General features: G+C 47.6%; 1 protein-coding gene across 1 annotated transcript in view; it reads right to left on the reverse strand.

The window, feature by feature from the left end:
* Positions 1 to 26,249, reverse strand: part of INSC (INSC spindle orientation adaptor protein) — a 68,927-nt gene that overhangs the window by 6,203 nt on the left and 36,475 nt on the right. The window contains exons 6-10 of the mRNA XM_055548529.1: positions 21,232 to 21,403; positions 15,467 to 15,645; positions 5,048 to 5,114; positions 2,254 to 2,409; positions 685 to 761 (exon numbers count right to left, since the gene is read on the reverse strand). Of these exons, the coding sequence (XP_055404504.1) occupies positions 685 to 761; positions 2,254 to 2,409; positions 5,048 to 5,114; positions 15,467 to 15,645; positions 21,232 to 21,403 (651 nt within the window). The remainder of the gene's footprint in view (positions 1 to 684; positions 762 to 2,253; positions 2,410 to 5,047; positions 5,115 to 15,466; positions 15,646 to 21,231; positions 21,404 to 26,249) is intronic.

A 26,249-nucleotide genomic window follows, 5' to 3' on the forward strand; every position in this document is an offset into this window, starting at 1 on the left:
AGCTGCTCTGCTTTAGGATTCAATGCAGCCTAGCAGGAAGGATTACAGAGACAAGGCATCTGCTCCCCATCTGGCGCCGTTGGTACTTTCATGGTGGACCCAAGCATCAAGAAGTTGGGTAGGGACCTCTCAGGATGTGCTAGCTTGGTTGGGTGAAGATCCTGGGGACAGGCCAAATAATACTTGTCCTGCCCTGCCCTGCTCCACAAAGAAGAAGGGAGCTACGAAGCTGGAAGAGCACCAGTAGAGGGGCTCTACGTGAGAAGGAAAGGAGGCTTTCTTACAGTGTCCTCTTTGGAACAGGCAGAAGACATCAGACCCTAGCAACCACATGCTGCAAGCACCACAGCATCACCAACACCACCAGCATCCTGCCAGCCAGCCCCTCTGGTCTTGACCTGCTATTAGATCCCCCAGAACCCCAAAGGTTCATAGCTACTAAACATGTGTAATGGAGGTTCTCTAGGCCTCTGCCTTTTACCTATACGACCTTGCATAATTTTCATCATGATCTTATGAACTTAGTGAAACAAGTATTATTCTTGCTACCATTTTAAAGTGAAAAGTGGAAACCCAGAATAAGTTGCCTGTACCCAAGTCAACCGTGGCATAGCCTGATCCCCTGGTCCCCGGTCTACAACCCCAAAGCCCAGGAAGGAAGAGGCAGGGAAACTGGGAACTCACCAGGCAGGCCACCAGCACGGCGTCACTGCTGTTCCTCTCTGAGGGCGAGCGGCAGAGTTCAATGAGGCGGGACATACCTGCAAGAGACATGGGGAGACCCTCACACCTGAGTCAGGATGGGTGTGGCCAGGCCTGACCCAAAGGTGTTCCAGTCTCTTACCACAGCCCTCTGCATGGAGCCGGGTAGAGGCAGGTGGCCGCCAATTGATAGGGAAGGGGATAAACCCCTCTGAGGAGTCTGTGGGGGAGACTTTCTGCTCCCTCAGGTGTAAATGAACGTTGGTCAGGCCCAGAATTAGCTGCAGCATCAAAACCTTTTCCCTGAGCACCAGCACACTGGCCAGGATGGAGCTCCCCCACAGTGGAGAGGGACGAGCCACAGGAGATACTGCAGGTCCTCCTAAGAAAGAACTTCCCATGCAGGTACTTTATCAGAGCTAAATTCAATGTTTACATCTTAGTACCTTTTTCTTTCCCAATTGCCCATTTGAGTCAGAAAATATATTGTAGCTAAAATTAAAGAAGACTACAGATTGAGTAGGCTAATATTTCCTAAGCCTTTACAGAGGAAAGTAAAATAAATGACCTTGTTTTTCAATACAAAATGACTTCTCTCAAACTCTAAAAACAACAGGGAAAAACTCATAAGATAGTAATAAAAAGTGTGCAGACAGATTCTTGATGTTTATTCTCCATAAAGTCACTATGGAGCCAGGACTCTATGCTGCCCCAGGGCCACCTCTTGCTGTCCTCCAGTGCCTGGATGGTCAGGAACACTGCCATCTCCTGCCTCCACCTGGGGCACTCCTTCTTAGCCTTCACACCAGAATAACTCCTCAAACTACAGCTAAGGACTCATTTCCGTGTTAAAACATTATTTGCCCCGCCCAGGTAAATGTAGACTACGTCGTCTGTGTGCCAATCATGCCATCGACATCCTTTGAGCATTACTTGATGCTATTCAGGTGCAAACTTTTCTTTCCTTATCTGTTACCTGCATTAGATTGTAAGCCACTTTCATCAGGTTGCAGCTATAACCAGTGTTTTATGCCCAGCACTTAGAACAGAGCCTAGCATAGAGTGGGTGCTCAGGAAACATTTGTTGGGTAAATAAATGAAGGACTAACTGAATGAAGGAATGAATGAGGGATTTAATGAGTGAGCTATGAATGAGATAATGGTGGATAAATGAAGTAATGAATGAATGACCAAAAGGATGAATTCATGAGTAAATGAATGAGTGGCTAAGTAAATAAGAGTAGGTGAATAACTGAATGAATGAATGAGGAAATGAATGAGAGTATGAAAGAATGAGGTCCTCATTAACAGGAAGCCCCTGAGTCAGTTACTCTCTGGCCAACTTAAACCTCTCTAGACTCCTCCTCTCTCTAGCTTCAGCCCCAGGAGAAAGGAAGGTCACTTGGGGCACACCCTGGGGCCCCACACCAGCATTTCTCAGCACAGCCAGCCCTGCTCTGAGTCATCCATCGCCACCACCACTGTGAAATCAGGACTGCTCCCAGCCCGGACCACCCCGCCACCACCCCTGCCCCAGCCAGCACCACTCACAGCTCAGCCGCACGGCCTCCCGTGCCACATCTGGGTCTCGGCTGAGACGGGCCAGGGTCACTGCAGCCTTCTGCTGGACTCTCTCGCAGGCTGCCACCTCGGCAGGGGTCCCAGACCTTGGCTTCTCAGACAGCATGCCCATGATAAGTTGGACCCCTGAGTGGAAAGCGAGGAACAGTTGGTAGCTGCCTGAGCAGGGCCAGCTGGATGGAGTTGTAGGCTCAAGCCAAGGCTGTTGGGGTGACTCAGGGATCTCAACCACAGGAGGAACCTGGACAAGGCCATTTCTGCTCCATCTGCCCTGAGGGTGTCTCTGCTTCCACATACCAAGACACTATACCTGGGAGGGACCTTTGGTCCTTTTAACATTTTTTTAATGCTATCACTGAGCTTTTACTACATCCCTGATGCTGTGCTAAACACACAGTAAATGCATGATCCCTAAAACCTAACAGCCTCAGAGACTAAGTACTATTTATTGTAATTCCCTTCGAGGCCGAGAGAGAGGCGAAGTATGTTGCCCAGGGTCACGCAGTAAGTAGCTAGGGATGAGAACTCAGATAACTGGTTACCCTCCATCACTGCTTCACTTATGATGCTGGTTGCATCTGAGACAGGTCCAGGGGTAATGGGTCTCCCTGGTGGGAGGTGACCTACCCCTAGGCTGGATAATCACTAGATCAGATGTCTTAGAGGGGTTTCATGACTAGAAGAGGGTGGAGTAATCAGACTGAGATGTTTAGGCTTCAGTTTGGTCAGCTGAGAACCTCTCCCCTGAAACCAGAGCTGTGGTCTGATTGTCCTGGGTGTATACTGTGACCTGTGGTGACATAAACAGGGGACACCAAGATTAAGAAATTTTACAGACACCTCATGGTTTAGGGTTCCCATAAAGAAGCCATTTTCCAAACCCTAACCCTAACCCGGCTTCGTACCTAGAGCCTGACAAAAAAACAGTTTCTCTTATACTAGCAGGTGGGCACTGTGAGGACAAGGATCTTCGTCCATTTCCTGAACGGGTGTCTCCTAAGTGTCAGAACAGTGCTCAGCTCAAAGGTTTGTGAATGAACATCAAATGAATGAATGTGGATGCATTCATGTGAGAAGTCTTACAATTGTACAAAACACAAAGTTTCCTTTAAATATATATAAATCTTATCTAGAGAAAGATAAGATGCAATGAAATTGGGGCTACCAACAAAAATCCAGAATGTGTTTTCTGAGTTCTAGCCAGGCACAGTGCCACAGAGTCACCCAAGAGTTGAAGGGTGTTACAGCTTAGAGAGCAGGTCCCAAAGCCGTGTTCCGTCCCCAACATTCTCTCCAGTTCAGCCCCAGCCCCTGAGGGAGAAGCAAAATTAGCTGGAGGGACACCACTGATACCACTGATAAAAATGAGCTTGGACTGCCCTGGCCCGCCTCCCAGTGTAAGGGTGACCAGTGATCACAGTTTCTGACCTTCCAGCAGGGCCCATTCATCCACCAACATTCACACACAATTCAGGGCAGGACAGAGACAAAATCACCAGGCTTCAGGGCAAGGCATGTCAGAGTCTCAAGTGTCTTGAGTGGAGGATTGCCTTTCACAGCACAAGGCTTGCCCTCTCCAGACCAAGGAGTTCTACAGTCTTCCAGTGGTCCCGGGCTGAATGACCACCACTGCTGAACCCTCAAATTCTGCCCCACTTTTGCAAATAGTTCCTTCATCAAACTCTCTTCACTTAAACCCTATGAGATGACCACTGTTTCCTGAAAGAGCAGATACACATAGCACAGAGCTCATTCTGTGCTTAACACTCTTCTAACAAGCCTGATATTAATCCTCACATCATCCCAGTGAGGTGGATATTAATATTGTTTCATTTTGCAGATGGAAGAATGGAGGTCACTAGTAAGTAACAGAGCCATGCAATGCAGCCAAAAAAAAGTTTCTCATTATTACCCCGATCACATAAAATTAACACAAAAAGATATTTTTTCAATAGAGTAAGGGGAATGGAGAATGTATACATGTATTAAAACAGCAAGGCAACCTGGGAGAAGGGGGCTTAATAGGAGCAGAGGCAGCTGTCCAGGCTCCCAGGGCACTCTTCCTCATTAGCATCTCTTGGTTTCCAACCGGTTGCTAATTGCTCTGTTATTTCTCAGTCACAGGAAGCCCTCTCCACTCCTATCCCAGCTGCAAGGCAGCCAGCTGATCTGCTTTCCAGTAGAGACCACTTAGATCAGATCCTGGGCACCTCACCTGGACATGGACACTCTCAGCGCAAGGTGGGAGCAAAGGAACAAGAGGAAACAGATGCTCTCAGGTGAGGCATCCAGGGATCCATCTGCCCTGACCCCACCCCACACCCGTCAGCTTTCTCCTGTGGCCAAACCCAGTATGATGAGAATAATTTAAAGTTGGAATGCATCCTTTATGGGCATAGGTTTTTACTTTTGGATCCTAATGAAGTCTCTGTTTTCTCCTCACCACACTAATTAAAATAGCAGCTGCCATGCTTCTACCTTGGATTTACCTTATCTTCTTCCCTGCTTTGCTTTCTGCACCTGACATTCCCTATCTTTTGTTCTGTATCTGCCTCCCACTAGATCAAAGTGCTATGGAAGCAAGCAAACATTTACCTATTGGCCCATTGCCCACATAAGCACACATTCATGTGCCCTTGCAAATGTGGAGACCCACGTGTACACATTTACATACCTACACAGAGGCCTTCACACAAACACAAAGGTACAGGGTCCCACAGAGCCACATAACCCATGCAGCATGCACACCGCTGAAAAGACGTACCATTCTCCTGAATAATGTCGGAGGCACACTGCTCTAGGACAGACATGTTTGCCAAGATGGTCACAATCTGGAAAAGAGAATTGAGAAGCTAAGAAAATGGGAACTCCTGAGCCAAAGGTACTCTGTACAGGTAGGTGAGTCAGGGGCTACAAAGCTTTCCTTTAGCCCATGACTCCTTCCAGTCTACCTGGCCCATCCTTCCATGGTATTTTCTTCCATCTTCACAGGTTTCTGGCACTCAGATGTATTTCCCTAGTGACGGGTGCCCATTCATCAGCATGTGGCCCTAGGATGGCCCTCAGGGGCCCCAGGACACCGCTGGAGAGAACAGAATCACCTGAATGAAGATGGAGCCTCAATCACCTTTCAGCAGGGTCCCTTTGCACCCAGCCTCTGGAATGCAGACAGAATTGGCAGGTTTCTGGCTAGCTCCTGTCTTGGATTGGGTTCTCTCTACCCCAGCTTCTTGCCCTGATACTAAGCCCCACCTATTTTCAACCTGAAATGAATGGAGACTAAGGTTAAGATAGAGATCATGACAAGGAAACTAAAGGCAGCATTGCACCATAAACTTCAGGTATTGTATGGAATCTGATGAGGATTCATGCTCTGCTACACTTTACAAGCCTGCGGACTGCAAAGCCTTGCTTGTCAGTCATGGCTGAAGGACTCTGCCTGTAGGAAAGGAATGCTGATGCCAGGTAAACACTGAGCCTCGGTTACAACTTCTGGGCTGAGCAGCCAACAGCCCACCCCAGCCCTACCCCCTGGCATAGACAAGGTTGTACAGAGAACTCAAAACTGAATTAAGGGATGGGCCAGTAAGGGACTTCCTGCAGACCCCAAACTGTAGAGTGTGCCAAACACCACTGGAATATGTTGGAAACGGGGCACCTGTTAATTCAGATGCCACTCATGACACTGAGCCTAACATTAAATTTAGCAAAATGAAAATTCACCCGCTTCCATGGAAGTGGACAGCACTCTCAAGTAGTAATTAAAATAAATCATAAAATAACACTTTTCCTTGGTGGAGGCTTATTTCTCTGCAAAGGCTGTCACACGGTATAACAGAAGTGGAGGCCGTGCCTCACCTCTGAAGAAGCAGCTGACAGTCTCCTGACACAGTTCAAGCAGCTTAAGTTCTGAAATGGGATAACGACCCAGATAATCACGATGGTGTGATCACTGACCTAGAGCCAGACATCCTGGAATGTGAAGTCAAGTGGGCCTTAGAAAGCATCACTATGAACAAAGCTAGTGGAGGTGATGGAATTCCAGTGGAGCTATTTCAAATCCTGAAAGATGATGCTGTGAAAGTGCTGCACTCAATACGCCAGCAAATTTGAAAAACTCAGCAGTGGCCACAAGACTGGAAAAGGTCAGTTTTCATTCCAATCCCAAAGAAAGGCAATGGCAAAGAATGCTCAAACTACCGCACAATTGCACTCATCTTACACACTAGTAAAGTAATGCTCAAAATTCTTCAAGCCAGGCTTCAGCAATACGTGAACCCTGAACTTCCTGATGTTCAAGCTGGTTTTAGAAAAGGCAGAGGAACCAGAGATCAAATTGCCACCATCCGCTGGATCATGGAAAAAGCAAGAGAGTTCCAGAAAAACATCTATTTCTGCTTTATTGACTATGCCAAAGTCTTTGACTGTGTGGATCACAATAAACTGTGGAAAATTCTGAAAGAGATGGAAATACCAGACCACCTGACCCGCCTTTTGAGAAACTTATATGCAGGTCAGGAAGCAACAGTTAGAACTGGACATGGAGGAACAGACGGGTTCCAAATAGGAAAAGGAGTACATCAAGGCTGTATATTGTCACCCTGTTTATTTAACTTATATGCAGAGTACATCATGAGAAACGCTGGGCTGGAAGAAGCACAAGCTGGAATCAAGATTGCCAGGAGAAATATCAATAACCTCAGACATCCTGGAATGTGAAGTCAAGTGGGCCTCAGATATGCAGATGACACCACCCTTATGGCAGAAAGTGAAGAGGAACTAAAGAGTCTCTTGACGAAAGTGAAAGTGGAGAGTGAAAAAGTTGGCTTAAAGCTCAACATTCAGAAAACAAAGATCATGGCATCCAGTCCCATCACTTCATGGCAAATAGATGGGGAAACAGTGGAAACAGTGTCAGACTTTATTTTTGGGGGCTCCAAAATCACTGCAGATGGTGACTGCAGCCATGAAATTAAAAGACACTTAGTCCTTGGAAGGAAAGTTATGACCAACCTAGATAGCATATTCAAAAGCAAAGACATTACTTTGCCAACAAAGGTCCATCTAGTCAAGGCTATGATTTTTCCTGTGGTCATGTATGGATATGAGAGTTGGACTGTGAAGAAAGCTGAGCGCCGAAGAATTGATGCTTTTGAACTATGGTGTTGGAGAAGACTCTTGAGAGTCCCTTGGACTGCAAGGAGATCCAACCAGTCCATTCTGAAGGAGATCAGCCCTGGGATTTCCTTGGAAGGAATGATGCTAAAGCTGAAACTCCAGTACTTTGGCCACCTCATGTGAAGAGTTGACTCATTGGAAAAGACTCTGATGCTGGGAGGGATTTGGGGCAGGAGGAGAAGGGGACGACAGAGGATGAGATGGCTGGATGGCATCACTGACTTGATGGACATGAGTCTGAGTGAACTCTGGGAGTTGGTGATGGACAGGGAGGCCTGGCGTGCTGCGATTCATGGGGTCACAAAGAGTCGGACACTACTGAGCGACTGAACTGAACTGAACATGGTATTGACTAACAAAGAGTATTATCTAGATTTTAATTGGTTCAATATTGGCATATTACTCTGGATAATAAATTCAGATAACAAATCTCTTAAACAGGAAGGGAAAAGTATGACACATTGATAGAGTATCTATCTTCTCCATTTCCCACTAAACACATTTTAGAAAGGGACATGTCTTCTTAGGCTGTCATATCAGCCATCCCAGCTTGGACCCGGCCAGGGGCCTGGGTGGGTAAGCATGATGGGGAGGGTAGCCAGGGGAGGGACAGGACAGGCGCCATAACCTTCATCCTGAAGGTCACTCTGCACCATGAGGAATTTCATGAGGGAAGTGACAAACTCCTATTTGCATTTTAGAAAGATTATAGGACTAAAGAAGTGTTTGTCTTTGGAAGCTCTTTTCCCCACCCTTTCAGGATTATGAGTGTTTGTGGGCTATTATACAGAGTGAAGTAAGCCAGAAAGAAAAACACCAATACAGTATACTAATGCATATATATGGAATTTAGAAAGATGGTAACAATAACCCTGTGTATGAGACAGCAAAAGAGACACTGATGTATAGAACAGTCTTATGGACTCTGTTGGAGAGGGAGAGGGTGGGAAGATTCGGGAGAATGGCATTGAAACGTGTAATATCATGTATGAAACGAGTTGCCAGTCCAGGTTCGATGCACGATACTGGATGCTTGGGGCTGGTGCACTGGGACTATCCAGAGGGATGGTGTGGGGAGGGAGGAGGGAGGAAGGTTCAGGATGGGGAGCGTATGTATACCTGTGGCGGATTCGTTTTGATGTTTGGCAAAACTAATACAGTGTTTCAGGTTTAAAAATAAAATTAAATTAAATTAAAATAAAAAAAAAAAAGAAAGAAAAATATAGGTAGAAGATGCAGCCAAAAGCAGAAGGCTCTCAAGAGGCCTAAAGCACACAGTCTTGTGAGGAAGGAGACACAAGGCCAAGCCTGTGCCAGCCTGCAGTTCACCTGGCCTTCTGTGGGATGTGAGTAGGAGTATGGTGCACGCCCTTGGTTCCTGCAGCATGGGGACAGCGATCCTCCAACCATGACCAGCCTGGCCGCTGAATAAAAGTAGTTGCTTGACATACAGAACCAAAAGAGAAGAGAGGAAGGGAGGGAGGGAGGGAGCGAGGAAGCCAGGAAGGAAGGGAAGAAGGGAAAGAAAGGCAAAATAAAAAAGGAAACCTTTGTCTGCAGCATCAGGTTCATTACACAGCAATTATTAGCTGTGTCACAGCACAGGCAGGTCTTTCTGTCAGACTAATTTAGATCCTGTTAATGAAAATTACTTCCTCTTTACAGAACCTGTACCCCATGTGGTTTTCTGAGGTGCAGATGAAGTATTCAATTAAGCACAATTTGAATAAATGCCAATTAGGCCCTGCCTTGAGCCCCCGCCTTTGAAACATCCTTGTCTGTACCTACTGTGATAAAAAGAAGGCAGATCCACAACATTCCTCCTTAGAGTCAAATCCAGAGTTGGGATTTTAGGGACAACTGGTTTACCTTGTTAGCTATACGGTAGCAATGCTGTCAGGGGACAGAAGACAGGAGCCAGATGACAGTTTTCCCCCTGGCCCAAGCCAATTCATTCCTGTATGATGATTTTTTAATTAAGTCTTATTCCTCCTAAGTGAGAGGGTACTGATCCCTCTATAGCTATTTGTGAATACAGAGGGTATCATCCTCAAGAGAGGCCCTAGGTAAGAGACAGTATAGCATAGTGGCTAAATGCATGGACCAACCTCTTCCAAATCTGGGTTCTATCATCATTTTCCATCTGATCTTGACCATGTTACTTAACCTTTCTCTGCCTTGTTGAGCAAGAAGTATTTGTTTTCTATTGCTGCTAAAACAAGTGACCACAGACTTAGTGACTTAACCCAACATAATTTTATCTTGCAATTCTGGGGGTCAGAAGCCTTTAGTGGGTCTGATGGAGCTAAAGTCAAGTGTAGACAGAGCTTCATTCCTTCTGCATGCAGGCTCTCGGGGAGAATCTGTGTCCTGTTCTTTTCCAGTTTTTAAAAGCTGCTCAGACTCCTTAGCCTCTGCTGGCCCATCACTCTGACCTCTGCTTCCTCATTCACATCTCATCCTCTGACTCTGACCCTTCTGCCTCTTTCTTATAAGAATCCCTGTGGTACATTGGGCCCACATAGATAATCCAGGATATTATTGCTATACCAAGATCCTTAACTTACTCATATCTGAAGATATCCCTTTTGCCATGTAAGGGAGCCTACCCAGGTTTTGGGGATTAGGATGTAGACATTCTTGGAGGGGGCATTTTTTGGCCTACTGCAGAAGAGAAAAACAAGAGAACTCATAAGACTGTGATGAGTATTAAGTGAATTAATGTTTTGTAAAGCACTCAGAGCAGCTGTTGGGACTTCCCAATGGCTCAGCAGGTAAAGAATCTGCCTGCCAATGCAGGAAATGCGAGTTCCATCCATTGGCAGGCAGGTTCTTTACCACTAGCGCCCCCTGGGAAGCCCAGGTCACTGAGATAACTCTCTAAAGCTTTGACAACCATGTCAACTTCAGCCTTGAGACCAGCCAGCAGAAGCCCTTTATGGCCTCTAAGGAAGTGCTTCTCTGCCCTGCCCCCCTCCCTCCACACCACTTCCCTCCATCAAAGAACAGAAAGAATCAAGACAAGAACAGTGGTTTGAAGGATGAAGGGGTCTGACAGAGGGACAGTGTGGGCTCTTGAAACACACTTCTCCTTCAAGGCCAGCAAGGCAAGGGGTTCAGGAGAAGACCCAGCCCTTTTCCCCCTCCTCTCTCTCCCTCTGATAGGCATGGAGACCATCAGGGCACCTGCCTGATTCCCAAGGCAGACACTGCTCCCACCCTCTGGTCCCTGGTCCTTTCATGACCAAAGAGGTGAGACTGGAGGGCTGAGTTCTGGGCTCAGCAGGGACAGTCACAAAGGCCATAGAAATGCCTTAGATGTGGGTCCCAAGTTGATGGTGAACTGAACCAAAACACTCTGCCTAGGGATTGCATCAAGGCTGGGCTGTCAGCCTCACAGTATTAGAAGCATGTGAACACCAGACCATGTTCTCCGGGTTTAGTTTTCCCTTGACTTTATAGGGAAGGGTTTCGGGAGCCGAACAGGCCTGGGTGTTGTGATCCTGGCTTAATCTAAGCCTCTCTGGATAGTAGATACGCTCATATATTCAAATACAAACAAACTGCTTTATAGTCCCCTACACCATCTCTCTCTTCTTTCGCTCTCTCATACACACACAGACACACATATACAGTACAACCTGCAGAAACCCACACACAGATTGAAACAATAACACACCATGCATTGACTCACACCACATTACACTGACCACCACATTAACCACATTTCCTGACTCCACTTCCCTGGACCCATCCCAATGAGTATCACTTTGTTTCAAACTACTTTACAAGCATTATGCCACCTAATCATCATAATGACACAAGAAGGGAGGAAATATTAGTATCCTTATTTCACAGAGGGAATTGTGGCTCAGAGAAGTTAAGCAATTTGTCTAAGGTCATACAGCTAGGAAATGGGATCAGGATTTGAATTCAGGTCTGCCTGAACCCAAAGCCTGTTACTGTTTCTACCATGTCATATATGTGTGTGATAGGGCTGTATAAACTACAGAGAGCTTCTGAAATGTAAGTCAAAATTGTAATCTTCAGTAACTGGCATTTCTGATAAATGGACTTCTGATAATTATATTGAAGGAAGAAGTGGCAGCCCACTCCAGTATTGTTGCCTGGAAAATCCCATGGAGAGAGGAGCCTGGTGGGCTACAGTCCACAGGGTCACGACGCAACTGAGAGAGTCAGACACAACTGAGCAACTGAGCATGCAGGCCTGATAATGATACTCACAGCAAGGGCTCAGAAATGCTACAAAATCCGGACATTCTAAAATGCCAAACAGATAGTGTATCTTCATGGAAAGTAAATATACCAGCACCCTTTACCTCTGTGAAAGCAATTCATCTCTAAAGGTTGCAAAGTCATGTTCAGTGAAAATCTGTGCTGTGAGTTAGACAAGATAACCACATCCCTTTCACCCTAGATTGTCACATCTTGACAGGTAGGCAGAGGTGAGCCAGCCCTGTACCCACCCTATTGTCATGCCTGTAACTGGATGCCCTGGGCAGCGTGACCCCTCGAAAATACTTCCAGGGATGAAAACACAGTCCACACAGATGGCTTGTTAGATAGGGAGTGCTTCTGAATGTTAACTGCATCCAACCCCCCTCCATTAGCAGGGATTGGCAGGGGGCAGATGGTGGTAGTGGAAGAGCCCAGGCCCCAGGCGGCCCTCAACCCCATCCACACTCCAAGAGTGGGTAGAGGACAGGCAAACTGAGGCTATCACGGCTTCTGTGGGACAAGTTAAGTAGACTCAGTTTGCTGGGATGATGGAGGGGTTCTTGCTGAGGTGTTCAGAGGAAGATGGACAAATACAGTTGCAAGACCCAGAGGCTCTGCACAGCACTGGCGTCACTGGCAGATGCATTACCGGAAGCCTCATGGGCATTTAATCTCCTAAGTGTTTCAGGAGGCGGTAAGCACTTCAGAGTCTAATTCATCTTCTTTGTCTTCATTACTGGGAGCCCTCAGATCACCTTATTCCTCCCTCTGCCACAGGAAAGAGACATTTGTTTCTTTAATGGGTCCTCTCTCACTAGCTAAGTGGTTGCTCTGAGTCAGGGCGGAAGGTGAGGCTGTCCTGAGGACAATGGAGAAGAGCCTGGCTCAGTTGTGGGGAGTTTAGAAGGGGTTGGGGGTAGGGGATGGGGGAGACAGGGGAAACACAGCCAGAAAACGTCAGAGTCCAGATTCAGAAAGAAATGTCATCATCATAGAACCTGACCACATTCTCCATTCTCACCCCACTTGGAGCACCTCCTTCCTAGGAATCAGTGAGGTTCCAAGAGAGAGATTATCACTCCTCATGATGAAAAAGGGTCTGTGCTCATAAAGCCACAGGATGTCTATGCTGGAAGAGACCATCCCCCTTTACAGATTAGGATGCTCCCCTCTGAAGGTGCCCCATTCAGGGCTGAGTACCACACACTCAAAGGCCAATCATAACAATCACATGGACAGAGGCTTTCATTTATGTAATACTTCCTATGTGCCAGGAATGGTACTAAAAGTTTGTATTAGTTTACTCAATTCTTATTTTATTTCCAGGAAATATGTATTGTTCAACCCCATTCACAGATGAGAAAAATTAGGCTTCAAGTGAATTGCCCAGTTACATGATTATACAGCAGAGAAGCTTTGAAGCCATGTCATCTGAACTCCTCACTCCTGTTCTTTCTGCCTTACTATTGGATCTTGTATGAGATGGCTAGAATTGGCTACAGAAGAGGCACTTGAAAGGAAAGGGGCCTAAAATCATGTCAGGTAGGTGAGAGACCCAGCAACTGGAGGCACCCAGCTGAAGAAGAGAAGAGGGGAAACAAGGCAGATGACACAGAGTTAGCCCTCCAGTGGCCTCCGCCCCCCACATAGCCGAGCACAGTGACTGCAAATGGCTGGCCCTGCCTCGTCAGCCAAACAGCCAAAAGCCGGCCTGATGAGCCACCACTCAATCTATTTGCACTGTCTTACCTGGTCTCTATGGGGGTTGTCCAACTAAGAAGTGAGAGATTAAACCGGAAAGGAAGTCTAGAACTACATCATGCAAAGCCTGGAAGGACAAAGTGAAGATTTTGGATAACTCGCTGTCTATGCTCTTCCTTATAACATCAAGTTTGAAAAACAATGATACTCATCACTTGTTAAGTAAGGACAAAGCATCATATAGGTCCTTTACATGTATTTTATCTCACAATGATTGTGCAAGGTAGACCAACACCCAAGAGGCTGTGACTTGCCCAAAGTCACCCAGTTAATAAATGGTCCCAGACAAGATCAACATTCAGTCTGACCCCATAGTCCCACTATTTCCTCTTCATTTTCAGAGACGGCAGCAGATAAGAGTCAAAGACCAAGGTCTATGTCAGGCCAGGATTTAGTGCTGGCTATTGTCAGCCCTAAATAGCCACACTCTAGTAAGGTAATGTTCAAAAATCTCCAAGCCAGGCTTCAGCAATACCCAAACCGTGAACTTCCAGGCATTCAAGCTGATTTTAGAAAAGGCAGAGGAACCAGAGATCAAATTGCCAACATCTGCTGGATCATCGAAAAAGCAAGAGAATTCCAGAAAAACATCTATTTCCGCTTTATTGACTATGCCAAAGTCTTTGACTGTGTGGATCACAATAAACTGTGGAAAATTCTGAAAGAGATGGAAATACCAGACCACCTGACCTGCCTCTTGAGAAACCTATATGCAGGTCAGGAAGCAATAGTTAGAACTGGACATGGAACAGACTGGTTCCAAATAGGAAAAGGAGTATGTCAAGGCTGTATATTGTCACCCTGCTTATTTAACTTATATGCAGAGTACATCATGAGAAACGCTGGGCTGGAAGAAGTGCAAGCTGGAATCAAGATTGCCGGGAGAAATATCAATAACCTCAGATATGCAGATGACACCACCCTTATGGGAGAAAGTGAAGAGGAACTAAAAAGCCTCTTGATGAAAGTGAAAGAGAAGAGTGAAAAAGTTGGCTTAAAGCTCAACATTCAGAAAACGAAGATCATGGCATCTGGTCCCATCACTTCAGGGCAAATAGATGGGGAAACAGTGGAAACAGTGTCAGACTTTATTTTTGGGGGCTCCAAAATCACTGCAGATGGTGATTGCAGCCATGAAATTAAAAGACACTTACTCCTTAGAAGGAAAGTTATGACCAAACTAGATAGCATATTCAAAAGCAGAGACATTACTTTGCCAACAAAGGTCCGTCTAGTCAAGGCTATGATTTTTCCTGTGGTCATGTATGGATGTGAGAGTTGGACTGTGAAGAAAGCTGAGCGCCGAAGAACTGATGCTTTTGAACTGTGGTGTTGGAGAAGACTCTTGAGAGTCCCTTGGACTGCAAGAAGATCCAACCAGTCCATTCTAAAGGAGATCAGTCCTGGGTGTTTTGGAAGGAATGATGCTAAAGCTGAAACTCCAATACTTTGGCCACCTCATGAGAAGAGTTGACTCATTGGAAAAGACCCTGATGCTGGGAGGTATTAGGGGCAAGAGGAGAAGAGGATGACAGAGGATGAGATGGCTGGATGGCATCACTGACTCGATGAACATGAATTTGAGTGAACTCCAGGGGCTGAGGTCCAGAATCAAGGGTCTGCTCCAAGATGGAGGCCAGGAAAGGAAGAAACTCACAGCAGGTACAAGATCAGATAGCTAGGAGCCCACAAAGCTGGACCCAGACCTTTGGAGGAGGTTCAGGGACCTTCCCATGGTGCCTCTCTGCCTCTGAGGATGGACAGATGGAGACGGAGGAAGGCCCTCTAGAGGCGGAGATGGGAAAGGGGGTGAGCAGGGGACTTGTGGAGATGCTCCAAGGGCATGAGGCATGTGGAGAACACATTCCTTCACCTTCCCCAAGAACACGACTAACAGCACTGACTCGGTGCCGCAGGCCATGCTGATTCCAGAACCTAGGCCTGGCCCCCTGCCCTCTGCCTTCACACTTACAGGTTCCGGGCATGGCCCCCCTGAGCGGCTCACCTGGTCCCGGGTGTAAGGCGTGTCTACTCTCTGCTTGTCGCTGCAGGCCTCCAGCAGCACGCGGATGGCATTCAGCTGCAGGAGCATCTCACAGGCCATCGTGTCAAAGAAGGTGATGTTGGCAAGGGCCGCCGAGGCCAGCAGGAAGACTTCCCCAGACGAGGCCTCTTGGCACAGTTCTAGATGGCGAAGAGGAAGAAAACAGCTTCACTGCCAAGCACTTTCATATCAGTTACCTCATCTGGTTCCCACAATAGCTCTGGGAGAAATTTTGGAAAGCTGTTAGAATTTCTATTTTACAGATGAAAAAAAGTAGTTACTGGAGAGGAAAATGTATCTTTCTATATTAGTTGCAGAGCTGGCATTTGCAACCTGATGTGTGTATTCTAATTACTCGTTCATCCAACAAGTATCTACTAAGTGAACACTGTGTACTGGGCACTCTAGTGTCTTCCTATGGACTGGTACTTATCACACAGATCAGATACTTGCCCCTGTTAAGCTTACATCCTAAAAGAATTGATGATTTCAAACTGTGGTGCTGGAGAAGACTTAAGAGTCCCTTGGACAGCAAGGAGATCAAACCAGTCAATGCTTAAGGAAATCAACCCTGGATATTCATTGGAAGGACTGATGCTAAAGCTGAAGTTCCAATACTTTGGCCACCTGATGCAAAAAGCTCACTCACTGGAAAAGAGCCTGATACTGGGAAAGATTGGGGGCAGGAGGAGAAGTGGGTGACAGAGAATAAGATGGTTGGATGGCATGACTGACTCAATGGATATGAGTTTGAGCAAACTCCAGGAGATAGTGAAGGACAGGGGAGCCTGGTATGCCGAAGTTCATGGGGTCACAAAGAGTTGGATACGACTTACTGACTAAACAACTGGGCAAGAGAAAACAAACTTTTAAAAAGTTGATATATATAACTGCAAAGTCTAATAAATATGAGGGAGGAAATAAACAAGTGCTAAGACAAGAATTAGCACTCGTCTTAAAGGCCCATTGGGTGAGTAAGAAAGGTCTCCCTAAGAAAGTGACTTTCCTACTGAGACCTTGTGGGGAAATGAAAAAGTCATGAGAATATGTGGGGGAAAGAGCATGTTCCAAGCCAAAGGAACAGCATATGCAAAGGCCCTGGGGCAGGAAAGAGCTCTAGTCCATGTGTCTCTAGTAACGTGCACTAGACTGCTGCTAAGTTAGCCTTGAGGGAGAAGCTGAAGTTAAAATATAAAAACACTGCTTTTCCAACTGTCATCAGCACAGTTTCAGGATTTCCTCTGGGTCCCAGGATAAGGATCACCTGGCTGCATAAAAGTCCTATATCATGTCCCTGAATGTCAGGCTCTTTCTCACTGATTCTAGGAGCCATAACCCAATCCTAATAATATCCCCCCAACTACCATCTGTAATTGTACTAAAGGTTCTTTGGGGTTTCCCTGATGGCTCAGTTGGTAAAGAATTTGCCTGCAATGCAGAAGACCCCAGTTCAATTCCTGTGTCAGGAGGATCCATGGAGAAGGGATAGGCTACCCACTCTAGTATTCTTGGGTTTCCCTTGTGGCTCAGCTGGTAAAGAATCCACCTGCAATGTGGGAGACCTGGGTTCAATCCCTGGGTTGGGAAGATCCCCTGGAGAAGGGAAAAGCTACCCACTCCAGTATTCTGGTGGGTTCTTTGAGGAAGAGAGGGCCACCCCAACCTGCACCCCTCCACCACCGAACACATTCCCCCCATGGGCTCCTGCCTTGGAGAAGGCATAAAGGGGTCCACGGTGCTGCCCACCCATCTGAATGGACCTGACTTCTGACCCTCAGTTACAGCATGACCACCATGATCAAGGGGCTTCCTGAGTCCACATCCCCTCCTACTGATAGTACCTCTATGAAAGTACAGGAAAAGAAGCCAGACTGGGAAGAGTTGAGCTGTGTTCTATCCTGCTCTCTAGTTCTTGCTTCCAAAAGAATCTACTTTTAGGTTCTGATATTAGAACTGGCACCTCTTGGCACCTTCTAGTGAAAGCAATTTCTGGTCCCTGCCTATAAAGGGACAGAAAATAGCATTAGTTGAACCCCCTGTACTGTGCTTTACACAATGCCATTAATTTCTGAGCACCTTTAGGGCAGAAAGTAGTTGCCTCCATTTACAATGTAGAAGCTGAGACTCAGAGAAGCTAGTAGCAATAGCCACCTCTGATCAAGTGTTTATTCTGTGCCAGGCCCTGCTGTGCACTCTATCTCACTAATTCATTCCATCCTCACAACAACCCAACTTTTTGTGACAATTTTATAGATGAAGGGACAGAGGACTCAAATGTTCAATGATTTTCCAAAAACTGTGGAATTGAGAGTTGATGGTAATTTGGGGGTTCATGAGTTGGACTGTGAAGAAAGCTGAGCACGGAAGAATTGATGCTTTTGAACTGTGGTGTTGGAGAAGACTCTTGAGAGTCCCTCGGACTGCAAGGAGATACAACCAGTCCATCTTAAAGATCAGTCCAGGGTGTTCATTGGAAGGACCAATGCTGAAGCTGAAACTCCAATACTTTGGCCACCTCATGCGAAGAGTTGACTCATTGGAAAAGACCCTGATGTTGGGAGGGATTGGGGGCAGGAGGAGAAGGGGATGGCAGAGGATGAGATGGTTGGATGGCATCACTGACTCGCTGGATGTGAGTCTGAGTGAACTCCGGGAGTTGGTGATGGACAGGGAGGCCTGCAGTGCTGCAATTCATGGGGTCACAAAGAGTCGGACACGACTGAGTGACTGAACTGAACTGAACTGAGAATCAAATCTAAGTCTGCCTGACCCCAGACTCCCCACTCTTTGTATGTTCTAGGCTGCCTCTTGTCTCCAGGCTTCTTTGCTTCATTTCCAGTGATGCTCCTGCAGATCTTATTTCATCGAGAAAATGCCTACCCTCTGGGCAGCACTGCTCCCCACAGCCCAGGTGTGACCACAACAAGACCTAGCATCTTGATCTAACCTCCCTGGGCTGCACATTAGCCAAGGAATTAAGAACTCTATCCTTGGAGAGACTGATGCTGAAGCTCCAATACTTTGGCCACATAATGCAAAGAGCTAACTCATTGGAAAAGACTCTGATGCTAAGAAAGATTGAAGGAAGGAGGAGAAGGGGATGACAGAGGATGAGATGGTTGGATGGCATCACTGACTCAATAGACATGAGTTTGAGCAAACTCCAGAAGATGGTGAAGGACAGAGAAGCCTGGTGAACCGCAGTCCATGGGGTCACAAACAGTTGGACATGACTGAGTGACTGAACAACAGCAACAAATAAGAAGTCTATGACCACCCCTTTACAATGAGGCTTTATCTTCTGATGTGGGGGGAACTACTAGGGGCAGCCCTTCCAGGCCACCTGCCTATGTCCAGGGTTTGGGGTGCGATCACACAACCCATAGTCCACGTTGCTACAATTTCTAGTCCAAATACCCACCCTCATTCTTATACCATCACCACTGCTGCAGACATAGCAATTATTAACACAACTGTCTAAGTGCCTTTTAATTTTGACGCACATTTATTTGAGCTACAGGCTGAGTCACCTGGGATGTGTTAAAAAGATTAAATTGAGGATCCCAGTGACTCATTTATAAATGTTTCCAGGGAATGGCAAGAAATTGGAGGACTATTTCCCACCAAAGAACAGAGCCCTGGCTACCTGCCCAGAAGATACATCTTATCTGCTGACTCTCAGAGCCGTCTCCACCATGTATCTTCATCAGGGAAAAACAAATAAGGAAACTCTTCTCTGGGGAGAAATCCAGACCAGGCAAAGAAGCTGGCATAGACATATGGTAATAGTGAAAGGCCACTTGGAATGTATATGTTTTGATTTATTATTTGCTATCCTTTATAGACTGGGAGATTTTCTATAAAACTTAGAATTTTTGTCTTTTTTAAAATTGCTCTTTCCTATATGGCAACAATCAACCGGAGTTTATCAGGGATTACCTCTCTTTATTCACTGCAGATGCTTTTAAATTCAGTACAGGACTCACATCTCCTTATTTTCTTCTTCCATCTGGCCTCTTCACCTCATTTATGTTTCCTGCCAAGCTCTGGTGCATGATTGAGCATGACACCCCTGGCAGAAGTGAATCTGGAGATCAAACCAGTCAATCCTAAAGGAAATCAACCCTGAATATTCATTGGAAAGAAGGACTGATGCTGAAGCTGAAGCTCTAATTCTTTGACTACCTGATGCGAGCAGCCAATTCACTGGAAAAGACCCTGATGCTGGGAAAGATTGAGGGCAGAAGAAGGGGTTGACAGAGGATAAGATGGTTGGATGACATCGTTGATTCAGTGGACATGAATTTGAGCAAACTCTGGGAGATAGTGAAGGACAGGGAAGCCTGGTGTGCTGCAGTCCAAGGGGTCGAAAAGAGTTGGACACGACTGAGCAAATGAACAACATCATCCACTACACATGTTTTTAAATTCAATACAAGACTCAAAATCTTATTTTCTTCTTCCACCTGGCTTCTTCACCTCATTTCTGTTTCCTGCCAGGCTCTGGTGCTATGCCTGAGTATAACACCTTTGGCAGAAGGGAATCCTAACACTGTTATGTGGCCTTGGGAAAGTTTCTCACCCGCTTTCGGCCTCGGTTTCTTCTCTTATAGGGTGGGCATGATCTCTTGAGTTCCCTCCAGCCAAGGCTCTTCAACAGTCAGCTTCTGTATTTTCTCAGCTTTGAATCAATGTAGATATTTAACAAGTTGATTTCTCCCACCCTGGCCTGGAGGTGCCATGACCAGAGAAACTAGAATCAGCCATTAAGTCAACTCTAAGACCTCCTGAGTGCAAAGTACTTACAGATCTGAAAATTCTAAAGCTAGGAGAACCCTTGGGAGAAACGGGTCCTTACCTCTTGTTTCCTACAGTAGGAACACCATAAAGGGAGCTTTGCAATGTAGTACGGCAAGTGAGGGGTGGAATCCCACACAGCCTGCCCAGAATCAAAGACAAAAATCCAAGCCCAAGTGCCCTGACACCAACCCTACATTATCTGATGAAATCAATTTTCATTGTTTCAATAAGATACAGATATAGAGACAGTGACAGAGAGAGGGATTGAAATAGAAATACAGAACGGCTGAGGTTTGCCAAACAAATTTCCTGAGGACTGCTCTCCAGGTGAGTTCTTCTACTTCCTGCAGTTTTGCAGAAAGAGTATATTCTGGATATCAGGCTCTGATTCTCCTGCCAGGAACACACACATCTGAATAGGGGACTCTAGAAGAGTCAAAGCTCTCAGGGGCCCAGGGAGCGAGGCCAGGCTGGGGTTGCAGGCAGCAGGTGTGGGGAATGGCTGCTCTCTGAGGAGCCACTTGTCCCCAGGCATTGCTGCCACATTCCCCGGGTACCGCAGATGGGAGATTTCGGGAACAAAGCCCATCAGAGTCTCTCTGGCCAAGGATCTGAACCTCAACATTGGAGTCCCCACGCTTCCCTGGGCGTGTCTTGGTCTCCACTCAGAAAGGCCAATTAATCCTAGCCTGAACTCAAGTCAATGCTTGTAGTTTCTCAGAGGGCTGCAAGCATTCTAATAGAAGACTTGACAACAAAGCTCTTCCAAGTCTGACTCTGATCCTTAACCGCTGGGATTTGGCACATGTGATGTCTGTGGAGGAGTTGTGTGGGGTGTAGTGAGGGGGCCCAGGGAGCCTTTTCTGAAGACAACCGTGACAAGGCCCCCCTCACCCAACGGCACCCCCTCAGCCCGGATGACTCACTAACGAGAGCTGTCACGATCTCCTCCATGCTCTCCAGAAAGCTGCTGAGGTGCTGGGTGAAGGGCAGGTGTGGGGAGGTGACCTGGGCCACCACGGCCGCAGCCTCGGCCCGCGTGGCTTCTGAGTGGCTGTCGTCGGTCAAAATGTCAGCCAAGCATAGAACACCATCCACCTGCGAGCAGAGAGAGAGCACATACTCATGACAATAATGGAACAGACTCACATCCCAGACTGGATCCCCAGGGACTCTGGAGGCTTATCCTTTGGCTCCAGAGAGATCAGTGACTTCCCATGGGCTTCTTAGATAGCAGGCATCAGCAGGTGTCCAGGGGCTAGGCCAGGGCATCCACCACAGCGAACTCTAGTAGAAAGAGCAGTCCCTTAGGAATCTCACACCCCTAAGTGTCCCTCCTCACTCCCTCCTGCTCGGTCACTCAGCCTCTCTGAGACTCTGTTTCCTCACCCACCAACAAGGTGTGAGGAGTTAAAGAGATGAAGCAGGAGATACTGGAGCCAGAAGAGATGCTTGACAAATGTTGGCTCCCTCCTCCCCTCCTTAAGTCAGCAGCAGGCTGAGCTCAGCATCCTTTTTCCCCAGCCTGTCCTCCACCACCTTCCCCTACAGAGGCCTTGCTCTCTTTGCCCCACCAGAGAGAAGCAAACCTGGGCACAGGGGACCTGAATGCCAGAGAAAGACGTCAACCCCCCGAGTTCTGCTCCAGTCGGACCTGCTCTTGGCACTGTAACTTCTTGAGAGCTTAATATATGCCCGCTACCACTATGCAAGTGTTATTACACCATTAATCCTCATAACCGCCTCCGAGGTTAGTGCTATGGTACACAGTGCATACGTTATTATACCATTCATCCTTTTAATAACCTTCTGAGGTCAGTGTTATCATTATCTTCGATTTAAAGATGAAGAAACTGAGACACACAAAGGTTCATTGACTTACCCCAGATCACAGACTTTAAAACCAGTTGCTTTGGGATTTGAACCAAAACGGCTTGGTCTCAAAGCCCAAGGTTTTGAAGAGGCGTCATGCTGTGGCTGCCTTCTGAGAAGTGACACCTGAGCTCAGCCTCCAGCAAGGTGAGACTTGTTCAGAGGAAGAGAGGCAGTAACTTGCCAAGGTCAGCTCAGCAGTCCTCCTCAGATGACCCAGGACACCCACCTGCCTGGGGACCCTGCCATTAAGGGCCAGGGAGACCTTCCCTTGTTCAGGTTCAGGGCAGGGAGGAGCAAGGCGGGGACAGAGGCAGGGTGAGGTGAGGTGAGGCGAGGAGAAGCCCATGCAGCTGCCCTGGGCCTGGGCTCCTGTCCCCACACCATGACTTCCTGCCACTCAGCTTCAGCCACACTCCAGAGGCTGCGTTTAGTCTGACTAATTACCCAGTCATGTTCTAGGCCTCCCTTAAATGCTCTTGGGAGCCCTAAGGGCCATTAGCAGTGAAAGCCTTTGGCAATCTCAGACTCAAAAGAGACAAATGTGGAAACAGGAGCCTGGGGAACCGTCTGCAATAAAACTCACCTGGATGTGCTCAATAAAAGAGAGCAAACAGCAGCCAGCAGTCCCCGCAGGACTGGGCCCCTGCCAGGTGTTCGGCTAACAGGCCCTCTGGGAGGGACCTCACCGGGGCCCAGGGAAGAAACGGGGGCTGCTCTGGGCCTAGAAATGGGAAGCCGCCCTCTTACTGCAACCTAAGGCACCTCTTAAGCTTATCTGGTTTGTCGCCTCCCCACTTCCAGCACCATCCAAGGCTAGAGAGCAACAGGGTCTCTAGTGAGGGACTCTCTCAGCCAGTCCAACTCCCTAATCTCATCTTGGGTGCACATGGAGTTGCATCCCAGCCCCAGCTGGGAATGCTGGTCAGGCCCAAACTAGATTCAGACCTAATCCCTAGCAGGTTCAGGGAGATGGGCCAATCTGAACACACTAGAGAGGTCAGGGAATGGATGGTCCCCAAGAGCCCACTCACCAGCCCAGACTCCTGCTTGGCAAACCCACTGAGCACAGCCTCCCTGAGCGCATGCCAAGTGCCAGGCTGTGTACTGGAGCAGAGGGGCAAGGGCAAATGACTCATCCACAAATGACCATTGTACAGCCTGACTTCCGGGAAGACCTCCTGGAAGCCGCTCTGACTTAAGGCCCACACCCCAGATGGGAGAGGGAGACCCTCTTCAGAGCTAGGCACATCTACTGTCATGACAGCATGTATAACTGGATCCCACAGATTCCTGACCCCTAGAAAGTGACCCTGAATTGTTGAGCGGGTCAATTTACCAGGCTTCCGGCCCTGATGCCAGTGACTGGCCACATGGCCTCCTGCTAGCAAGCGGCCACCAACCGAAATTGATCTCCATATCCATCACTATCTCAGCAACTTCAGTCCAGCCCAGCTCATCATCAGGAAGCCCTGAAGGGCCCCCACCTCTGGGCTGTGGGCTTCCCAGTGTTTGAACCAATTCCTATAGTCTCAGAAAATGCACGGCCTCTGGAGTCACACCTAGCTGTTCTGAATCCTGCCTCTATATTTACTAGCTGGACGATTTTGGTACCTACACTGAGCCTTTAATTTTTCGCTTAGTCATGTCCGACTCTTGGTGACTCCATGGACTGCAACCCACTAGGCTCCTCTGTCTATGGAATTCTCCAGGCGAGAATACTGGAGTAGGTAGCCATTTCCTTCTCCAAGGGGATCAAACCTAGGCTTCCTGCATTGCAGGCAGATTCTTTACCATCTGAGCCACCAGGGAAGTGCTCGCTCGCTCACTCTCTCTCTCTTTCTATATATATATACATATATATATATATATATATATATATATATATATATATAAAATGGATAAACCCCAAAGGGTGCTGAAATCTGCATTAACTAAGAGATGCATATGCAGTGTTCGCCACACGGTGGCACCCTCATTCCACCTTAGCCCCATCCAGCGGGTACAGTCGTCTCTCCTAGACTCAGGGCCCTGTTTTCACTTTCCCTACCCTGGCTTAGTCTCCCACCTAGACTTCTCTCCAGGGCTCCCTTCTGCAGGCTCCTCTGAGGTTGTGACCCCGTGGGGAACCTCAGCTCTGTGGATTGGGGCCTACAAGTTTTCTCATTGGCTTGATAACCTTGGATCATGCAGACCAGAACTAGAATTTTGCGAAGGTCAGTGACTCCTGTATTAATGCCCAACCAGGAACAATAAGATGAATGATTACATTCCTCAGAAGGGAACTGAGAGAAAAAGTACCACCCATGCATCTCTAATGTTCAGCAAACAGTAACTGAGCATTTACATTGTAACTGATGCTGAACTAGGCAGACTGCCACAGAGATCAATCGGAACAAAGAAAGAGATGGAGAATCAGAGATACAGAAACCAAAGAGAAACAGGGGTGGGAGAGGGAGAAGCAGAAAGAGAGAGGTCATGCACTTAAAAGGATTTGGGAACGTGACTGGTGCAAAGCCCAGCCTGTCCATTCCTCTCTTTTTTGGCCTTTAGAATTACCTCCCCCTGCTGAGAACTCTCTCCATCTGGGCCTCTCCTCTTCCTGGGCCTCCAGAATACCCACTCTGGGGCCCATCTCCTCCTAGCTAAGTGCTTCTTAACCCCAGATTTTGCCATCAGCCCACTCTGGACCACATCAGCAACACCTCTCAAACCCAAGTGACCTTAATGACTCAAACCTAGCCCTCCAGCTCTGACCTCCTTTCCCAAGATCCACATACACATTTCCAACCTGCTACTGGCTCTCTTTATGTTCAATTCCAAAACTAATTTTCCCAGATATTTCATAGACAATTCAAACGCAGTTCACTTACAGCTGAAGTGTTCCTCTTCCCTGCCTTCACTCCTCACTCCCTCTCAGACCCAGGTAAGAAATCACCTCCTCTGTGAACATGCGCCCTCCTCCCACAGTCAGAAGGTCTCTGTCCTCCACACACTCTGGTCTGCCCACAACTAGAGCACTTACCATGCTGGCTCGTGTGTGCGAAGTTGCTTCAGTCGTGTGTCTAACTCTTTGCAACCCTATGGACTATAGCCCGCCAAGCTCCTCTGTCCATGGGATGCTCTAAGCAAGAATACTGGAGTGGGTTGCCATTTCCTTCTCCAGGGGATCTTTCTGACCCAGAGATCAAACCTGCATCTCCCATGTCTCCTGCATTGGCAGGCAGATTCTTCACCGCTGAGCCACCTGGGAAGTCCCACCGTGTTGGTAAATGCCTAGTTTACATGCCCATCCCTGCACTAGATCTGAACAGCTTGGAGCAGCTCCTGCACTGAATCTTCTCTGGTGTCTAGTAGGCAGCTGAGGCCTGACAGACAACTTCAGCTGCATGAAGTTTGGGCTGAATGATCAGGAAACAGAGGCCCAGGGAGGGGAAGAGACTGCTCAGACCATGAAGCAAGGTGATGCCACGGCCGAGACTCCCATCCTGGTTCCCCTTCTCCTGGCCCTGTGGCCCATCTGTGGGGCCTTTGACATGGGCAGCAAAGGAAGAGGTTGGCAAGAGGGTCAGGTCAGCAGGGGCTGCTCAACTCAGCTCCTGTGGTGGGCCCAGGGATAGCCCAGCATGAGACCAGCTCCCTCCAACACTGGTCCCATTTCTGGAGAGACTCCATCCCCAAACACCCACTTCCCATCCTCAGTCGTGAATGTAATGATGCCAAGAAAACAATCTAATCAAAGCACTTTCACATCCCTAAAGAGACTGCTGCTGGAAGCACTTAGAGGTAATTAGCTTTTACGTAGAGTGGGATGGGCTGGGCCTGGTGACAAGCTTTCCTCGTGGGAGGGCATTCAAGTGATGCTGAGGATGGTCTGGCCTAGTCACTACTTGGGTTGGAGGACTGATGCACCCTGAATCTGGATGAAGAGGGGACAGGCAGACTGTGACAGTCTCCCTGGGAGGTGGGATGTGGAAACCACGCCATGGGGGATCCAAGTGTACTGTACACATGACATCCGGTTTATGAGCAATGTCCTCCACTGACCTTCGGAAAAGCAGCAGCGGTGGCC

The sequence above is a fragment of the Bubalus kerabau genome, chromosome 15, assembly GCF_029407905.1.
Source record: "Bubalus kerabau isolate K-KA32 ecotype Philippines breed swamp buffalo chromosome 15, PCC_UOA_SB_1v2, whole genome shotgun sequence".
In the NCBI taxonomy this organism is placed as follows: Eukaryota; Metazoa; Chordata; class Mammalia; order Artiodactyla; family Bovidae; genus Bubalus; species Bubalus kerabau.